The following is a 9,058-nucleotide window of genomic DNA, read 5'->3' as shown; positions in this document are numbered from 1 at the left end:
TCCCGCAAGTAGAGAAAGTTGCGAGGGGGGCGTCACCATTTTCTGGTACTCTGACACTGGCGCCATTTCCTATGCGAATGTGAGACAAAACCTAGAGGCGAAGCAGTTCCGCGTGCGTGACAGAAGGGGACGTTCGTTAGGCCAATCAGAGGCAGGCGGAGGGCGGGTCTTTGCGCAACCCTACCGGTATCTTGAATCACGTCCCATATAAGGCCTGTCACCATTGTGCCATTTTTAGATGATTTTACCATTGATTCTTAGACAGATAATTGTGATAAATGGTTTTAAATGTGTCGGTCGGCAGTAAACATTGGGACAAATGTTCTATTTAACCTGAACATATTTGTTCAGGCAGGCAGGCAGACAGACAAGACAGTCACAGGCAGGCAGGCAGACAGACAGACAGACAGACAAGACAGTCACAGGCAGGCAGGCAGACAGACAGACAAGACAGTCACAGGCAGGCAGACAGACAGACAAGACAGTTACAGACAGACAGACAGACAGACAGACAGACAGACAGACAGACAGACAGACAGACAGACAGACAGACAGACAGACAGAAACCTTGGCTCGGAGGCTGAGCAGCAGCAGGATTCTCTGCCTGTCCGTCAGCAGGTCTGGGATGCTCTCGGTCACCGCGGACACAAAGTCCTCCAGCATCCCATAATGCCTCCTGCTGTCGGGGCTCCGTTGCCGGGCAACCTGCCACATGGCGGCGGACATGAGGCGCAGCGGAGGAACCAGGAGACGCAGAGAGGACAGCGGCAGAGGACCAAGACACTCTGAGGACGGGAGAGGAGAGGACACTCTTTAGAGCAGTGGTTAACCAGGGGAGGAACCAGGAGACGCAGAGAGGACAGCGGCAGAGGACCGAGACACTCTGAGGACAGGAGAGGAGAGGACACTCTTTAGAACGAGGGAGGAACCAGGAGACGCATAGAGGACAGCGGCAGAAGACCAAGACACTCTGAGGACAGGAGAGGAGAGGACACTCTTTAGAGCAGTGGTTATACCAAACGGTGTATCCCGTGACCCAAAAGAGAGATTGGAACACAGCCATCTACCAGGATATTTTAGTAGGGATGCTCCGATCAGGTTTTTTGGGACCGATCCCGATCACCGATTGTTTTTCTCAATCGATACCGGTTTGAATATTTCCAACATTATCATGTCAAAACTGTCCCTCTGTGTGGGGAAGAAGGTGAGAATATTTAGGCCTGTCACAAAGTTGAAAAATGATATTATATGCTACTATATATGACATTTATACCACTTAAATGGTGTAAAAGATCGGTTTCTTCAGATAGGGTAAATTGCCGATCACAGATAGGGTAAATTGCAGATTATCGGGAGCATCTCTATATTTTAGAGCACTTTGTGCTTCAGTATCTTGACAACCTTTATGGAGATGCAGATTTTCCTTTCCTGCTGGATTTTGGCACCTGCCCACTGTGCCAACACTACTAGTAATTGGTGCATTGACCATGATATTACTGTGCTAACTGACCAGCCAACTGGTCTGACCTGAACCCCATAGATAATCTAGGTTGTTGTCAAGAGGAAGGTGTGAGGCATAAGACTCAATACAAATTAACTTATGGCTGTTAATTATGACTTTGACTTATCAAAGCAAACCTGGGCTTCCATAACACCTCAACAGTGCCAGCACAGGCAGATCACCTCCATGCCACACGGTCCATTGACAAAATAGCGTGTTCAAAAGTAGCCCAGACCAAGTATTGACTGCATACATTCATATACATATATATTTTGAGATATGATGTTTTGATTTTCATGAGCTGTAGGCCATAATCATCAAGATTAACCAACAAAAAAGTTTCAAATACTTCACTTAATGCAAAATGAATATATGAAAGTTTCACTTTTTGAATTATTTAGAAGGAGCTGTGTGTGTGTGTGTGTGTAACCAGGGAACTTAATAACTTCAGTGTTACAGACCCCCCCACACACACACACACACACACACACACACACACACACACACACACACACACAACAAAAGGGTCCATTTGGTACCTAAGTGGTAGTATATATATATAGTAGTACTGATGATTCTTACAGGTTTATCTATCTAATCTAACGTGTTCATCTATGCAACTGCACTGCTTGCATGCTAGCTATGCAGGTATAATATACCAAATTAAATAAAATGAATAACACTACTATAACAATGATAATAATGATTGCAACAATCACCCATGTTGGCTCAGATGGCGGCTGGGCTGCCTGTTTGTTTGGTACACGTGTTGATGAAACAACAATGAGCAATAAGAATGTAATAAACTAACAACAGAATCCAAGCTAGCTGTTAGCCTGTTAGCTCCTCTGCTGCTGCTGCAATGTTTACTAGTTGCCGACCCGGAAGTACTACTACTGCTGCCAGTGTTGCCAGGTTCTCTGACCCGGACAAAGGAAAACAAGCCTCAAAACACACAATTCAAGAAATCATACGTTTACATTGCCAAAGCAAGTGTCAAAATATAAGGAAAGTTGAAAATGGGGAAGGTAAAATGTAAAAAAAGAACATTGGAATTTGGATCACTTTTCGAATGTCAATGGAGTAACTTGAAAAAAGATATCTCTCGCCAATAATAGGCCTATTTGGAGTTACATAATGGGAAGGTGACTTAAACCATACCAAAGTGTATTTTTGTTTTACGCCAATCTATTTGTTTATTTCTGAGAACAATATGTTTGTCTGAATTAATTTAACGCAGAGCATGTACATTATTTTAGAAGCAATACCTTGAATTTGATTCAAAGTAGACATATTCATATTGGAAGATCTGGGGCAATGATGATGAGTCTGATCATTTCTATGCTTTATTTTATTTTATTATTACTGTTGTCCAACATAAATTCCATAAATTCAGGACGGCCACCCAGCCAACTCAAGGTACGGCCACGGAGCCGACTTGGGGACCCAACGCAGCTCCTCCAAGGAAAACAAACAAATGAACGGAGCTGAACGTGAATCCCCCCCACCGCCCACCCCTTTTTTCCCTCACTGTATATGTTTCTTTTCCCTTTTTACCTCCTTTATGATGAATTCCTGTTCTGTCCTTTGTCTATATAGAAGTGTCTATCAAGTGTAATGCTTAATTGGGTCGTCCACTCACAGTTAACAGCCTTTGTATTGAGTTTGTGCTTGAAATGTACTGTAATTCTGCAAACTGTTAATACATTTTTCAATCAATCAATCAATCAAAAGTATAAGGGAACTTTCACATACATTTGGTGACACCCAGTGGAAAAGCCTGGACACTACAACCAAACTGACTAAACTGGAGAGCTCTAAAATAGTCAGGACTGATGGAAAATATTCCAATGTGATGTAGGGCAGTGGTTCCCAAACGTTTTCGTGCCAACGACCCCCAAATTGACACTAATTAGCCTGCGGACCCCCATTTGAAAAGATATTCCACCCATAAGAGATGATCCTTACAGCTCTAGCAGTGATTCTCAACCCGTTTAATTTCAAGGACCCACAGTTTGACATGCATTAGGCTACGGACCCCCATTTAATGGCATTTCTATCTCTGGGACCCCATTTATATAGTAAAATCACTGTTAGTTGAGTGTACAAATGGAACCAAATGGACACTCTTTTTTTCAACCAATTCGCCAGACTCAAGCAGACATGTTATTATGCATATTTATTTACCATAGGTCCACTGATGATAACAGGTTTTAAGTTGGGATAACATAAACAATACATCTTTGCATACAGGTGTGGGTGTTTTGCCTTATTGCAGTAAATATTAAATAGCCTACCAATCATTTAAGGTAACTTTATCATAACATTCTACAAACATCACAACTATTCCAACGAACACAAAGTTTAAGCCATCTCATATTTTGGATGCCAGTCACATCCTCCAAATCACATGTAGTAAGAGTACACTTGAGGAGCGATCATTTCAGCTTTTGCACACTTTTACAGTAATTAATAGTGCCTTTTTTTATGAATGGAAAACAAACAATGTATGACATAATAATGTTATAATTACAGTTTTCTCTACCATGAGTATTCAATAAAAAAAAAAATTAGGGATGGGAATTATCGATTAATGCATTAATTGATAGTTGATACGTTTTGATAAGCTTATCGATCGATAAACCTGTTATTGATAAGAAGCGTTTAAAAACATTTAGCTGAGAATCTGAATTTCCCTCAATGTCTAACATAAAAATCTACACTTTGCTGCAATGCTGATATACAGAAAGAATACAAAAGGCATTCCAAAATCAAATAGTTATTTGACCATTTGCGATACAGGGCCAGGCAATGGCATCTTTGTATGAGAAAACATGCAAAAGCAGAGATGTTTTTATTAATTTGATTAGTTATTAACTGTTAAGTTTAATTGAATAATGTCTTAACGGCGATTCATCAATTAACTATTAACATCCCTAATTTAAATGTGTTTTTTCTGACACAGTGTAATATGTTTGATTTGATTTATAACATATTACACACAGGCCTGTTCTGTTTTCAGAGCCACTTGAAGCATGGCAGTTTCCCAGCTTTGTGGATGTAGAGCAAAGGATGAACAAATCCTGACAGCCTGACTAATATATATGTGATTTGAATTGCAACTGTGTTGTGTTGGTTCGGTACGACTAAACACAGAAGCAAGGGAAGATAGCTCATTATAGTCACTACCATTACTACCAAGCTGATGAGAATAATCCTAAAAGCCCTTCTCTTCATGTCTTTGCCACTGTCCCTCTGTCCTTCTCCTGGTCCAGGCTGCTTCAGAGCTCTGAGGACAGAGAGGCAGCAGAAAGACAGCACAGACATGCACACAATGCAAAAGCCCAGGAAGACACAAGCCACCACCGTGTCTGACATAAAAAAGAACGAGCTGAGTGCAAGCACCATCGGCCAGGCAACGCAGCAACAGGCCACCCTGTACCGGAGAGCTTTGTACATGAGAAACACCACAGGGTGAACCACTGCTATGTAACGCTCCACACAGATACAACACTGGAACGATGGGACAGAGAACCATAAAAACACAACATTAGTAAATGTTGTAACCTGTTCCCAAATAATGTTCTGTACAAAAAGGAAGACAGAGGCCAGGGTAGAAATGATCACAGATGCAGTCAGGTTGAGATAAAAGAACTCGGAGGCTATCGTCCCACCAGCTCCACTCAGTATCAGCCACAGAACGTAGATGTTGCTGGGGAGAACCAGGGTGACGCTGATAGCCAGATCGGTGATATACCATGGTGAGGGGATGGAGGAGTTGGTGTCATTTCCCAAGGTGTCGTTCATCTTAAGGCTCTACTGTATGTGTTGTGTGCCCTGAAGTTGGTTCAGAAGAGAAAGACATAATGGTTGGATTAGTGTGCAGTTGTCTAAATATAACAATCGGCAAACACATCGGTATCGGCCGATTTGAGTTGTTTTTAGATTAATCGGCATCGGTTCGATTAATCAATCAGACCGATTAATTAATCGGTCCGATTAATCGGTCTGTCTTTACAGATAAACAAGCTCAAAGTAACAGCTTGAACAGATCTACAAGCTCACAATATTAAATAAAGGTATTAAAGTTCAATCTGACTTGCCTAAGCCTGCAGTGCAGACACCCTGTTACATGTATTTGTCAGAATGGACAAAATTATTATAATTTTTCAATACAGAATGAGATCATCGACATCAGTAGGCTAATATCAGTTATCGGCCATAACAGCAATTACTTATATCAGATATCGATATCGGCCAAAATGTCTCATCGGCTGCACATCCCTAGACAAAACAAAACTTTTTAAACAACTTTTTCTCAATGTTCTTCTGAAAACAACAACTATTCTAATGAGCAATGAACACAAGGTCAAAGTGATCTCACGTTTTGGATGCCAGCAGTGTGTCTCAGATCTCTGAGTTGGGTGTTGAGTCAGTTGACTCGTGGTGAAGTGAATGAAGTCTCTTCTTCAGACAGTCACTGTCTTCCCGACAGCATATCCTTCAAATGATGTACTCTACACGTTGCCACCTCTAACAATTCCCTTCCCTGCTTCTGTATCCACTTGTTGTTGTACAGATAATTTGTGTATGCCACCCATGTAAACACCCACTTGCCACTGACTAGGAATACAACACGTACAACACACCTGTCCCTGTTCACTCAATGTCACATAGACCAGTGGTTCCCAAAGTGGGGTCCGGGGACCCCCAGGGATCCGGGAGGCAGTTCCAGGGGGGTCCCCAGCCAAATGATAGTTTGGAACCAAATGGGCCCTTATGGGTCTGTAACTCTGAGAGTGTACAAATGGAACCGAATGGACTCTTAACGGGTCCATTTGGTTCCATTTGTACACTCTCAGAGTTAAATTAAGTTTGATTTTACATTAGGATCCCAGAGATAGAAGTGCCATTAAATGGGGGACGGTAGCCTAATTCCTGTCAAACTGGGGGGCCCCTATGAGCGGTAAAAACCTCTCTTATGGGGGTCCTTGGCATGCATTTTCATGGGGGTTATGGGGGTCCGCGGGCTAATGAGTATCATTTTGGTGGTCCTTGACATGAAAAAGTTTGGGAATAACTGACAGACTATAACCTGCACTACATTCCTGTGTGTAGTCGGCCACTGATGTGGTCCCATGCAGGACATCATTAATTGTTTCTTTAAACCAGGAAAGCATCTGTGTCATTTTTAGATTTCAGCTAATATAGCAACATACGTTTTTCAGAAAACTATTAGGATTTAGAACATTGGTTCTCAAAAATAGCAGATCTACAAGCTCACATCGTGTCACTTTGTGCCACGCTGCAAGCTTGTACATCTATCGCCACATTTCGAATCTCAAAGACCCATGTAGGTATATAGAGGGTTTAAGTGGTTATGGACTGACAGAACAGACTGCGACTATAGAGCGTCGCAGTCCCGCCCCCTCGAGAGACCCGGAAAAGAAATCCCCGTTCATTTTCCTCATAGACTTTTCAGAAAGTATTTATTTAAAGACGTTTACGCCGCGGACAAAGCCAACTCTTGTCGTGACAAATCATGACAATAAACACAATGTTTTGGGCCAAACAAAGAATTAGAAAGTAGAAAAAAACGGCAGGTTACAACACTTTTTTTGTTGTTTTTCTTCTTTGTAATTATTTGTTTGGTCCAAAATATTGTGTTTGTTGTCATGATTTGTCATGACTCGAGTTGGCTTCGTACGACGCTTAAAAGGTCTTTAAATAAATACTTTTTGAAATGTCTATGGGAAAAATGCATTGGGATTCATTTCCTGGGCCTGGCGTCGTCATGAAAGGGGGCGGGACTGCGATTATATAGAAATACAACCAATACAACAGACCATTGAATAAATGTCTCACAGACTTAAAAACAGATAGGAAGTGTATATATAATGGGCCTGGGGTGTGGCTCAGCGGTCCAGGCACCAGTGTGTCACAGGTTCGAGTCCCGATCCTGACAACCTTTACTGTATGTCTTCCACCAATCTCTCTACCCCTTTCCTGTCTACCTCCCGTCTCCTATCAATAAAGGCAAAACAAATATATATATACAGTATATCTTAAAAATATATACATTATTAATAACGTTTATTTTATTTTGCTCTGCGTTGATGTGTTAATGCTTAACGTTGTATGTAAAACACTTTGAATGGCCTTGTTGAAATGTGCTAGTTATAAAAATAAACTTGCCTCGCTTTGTTTTTTCTGCCATCCTCCGGTAAAATGAGGCCTCTGTGTGACATTCAAATGAATGACTTTCGTGGTGCTCCATGATGCAGAATTAAACACCATCCATTCACCAACACGGCTTTTCAATGCAAAACGGTGTTCCTGCCATCAACATGCTTGTACTGAAGCAAGACTTCATATTGTGACTGTCACCTCTAACATTAAAGAGGTAGAGCAGTGATTCCCAAACTTTTTCATGTCAAGGACCCCCAAATGGACACTAATTAGCCCACGGAGATATGCCAGGGACCCCCATGAGAGAAGATGTTTATTTATTTATTTATTTCTATAATTTTTCTCCCACGATGTTGCAACCCAGTTTTTTCACCCAGTGCCAATTATCTAATGTAATCCTGGGCGCTACACTTCCTCTGCCAACCTGGGGGGGGCAGCGGACGGACCTCATGCCTCCTTCTATGCATGAGGAGTCCAAGCTGCTTCTTTTCACCTGACAGGGGGGAATTTCGCGATCAGTTCCTTTCCCCTCCATCAGGCGCCCCGGCTGGCCAGGGGGGGGTAGTTTACTGCATGTTTTTGTGAGGGTATACCTACTACCTACCCTAGGGGACATGGGGAGAACATGCAAACTCCACACAGAAAAGCCCTTTCGCCAACCCCACCTCGGGTATGGGCACTGATGATGCGGAGGAGGGAACACGCCCACAGCGTCCCCAGTGGGAATCGAACCCAGGACCTTCTAGCTGTGAGGCGACAGCACTACCGACTGTGCCACCGTGCCCCCTGAGAGAAGATGTTTATGGATCTAGCAGTGATTCTCAACCTGTTTAATTTCAAGGACATGCATTTGACATGCATTAGTATACGGACCCCCGTTTAATGGCATTTCTATCACTGGGACCCTTATTGTAAAATCAATATTAATTTAACTCTGAGAGAGTGTACACTCTCAGAGTTACAGACCCACAAGGGTCCATTTGGTTCCAAACTATCATTTAGCTGGGGACCCCCTGGAACTCCTTCAAGGACCCCTGGGGGTCCCCGGACCCCACTTTGGGAACCACTGAGGTAGAACACACACCAATAAGCCATATAGTCAAAAGTCAAAACGTCTTAAAACCTCTTGAGCCCCAATCCCCCGCCGGCGGGGGCAGAGGCTGTCCACCTCATGAACAGCTCTCAGCGGGTAAATGGGGCTGGTCAAGGTCTTAGGTTCCAACTCCGATATTTTTGATTTTCCCTCCTGGACCCCCCTGGGGTTTAAAGGTATATTCAGTGATTTGACTTAATTCAAATATCACTTATTTTGTCTTTTTTTCTGGATAATCCTCCCTACTATAGAGTGTGCTGACCATATAAGGAGTA

The 9,058-nt window shown here is 42.6% G+C and overlaps 1 protein-coding gene across 3 annotated transcripts in view; it reads right to left on the bottom strand.

Annotated features, from left to right (window-relative positions):
• The window catches only part of LOC306917378 (uncharacterized protein), a 13,777-nt gene extending 11,376 nt beyond the window's left edge, over positions 1-2,401 (bottom strand). For 2 of the 3 annotated variants that reach the window (XM_079495587.1, XM_079495588.1), the window contains exons 1-2: positions 2,221-2,401; positions 568-785 (exon numbers count right to left, since the gene is read on the bottom strand). In XM_079495587.1, the coding sequence (XP_079351713.1) occupies positions 568-785; positions 2,221-2,224 (222 nt within the window). In that variant the 5' untranslated portion in view covers positions 2,225-2,401. The remainder of the gene's footprint in view (positions 1-567; positions 786-2,220) is intronic. The other variant, XM_079495589.1, reaches the window with a different exon arrangement.
• Positions 2,402-9,058: the final 6,657 nt, after the last annotated feature.

Source organism: Electrona antarctica (assembly GCF_951216825.1).
Source record: "Electrona antarctica genome assembly, chromosome: 24".
Classification (NCBI taxonomy): Eukaryota; Metazoa; Chordata; class Actinopteri; order Myctophiformes; family Myctophidae; genus Electrona; species Electrona antarctica.
Note: the sequence above shows the minus strand (reverse complement) of the source record. Positions and strands in the feature narration are given on the sequence as shown.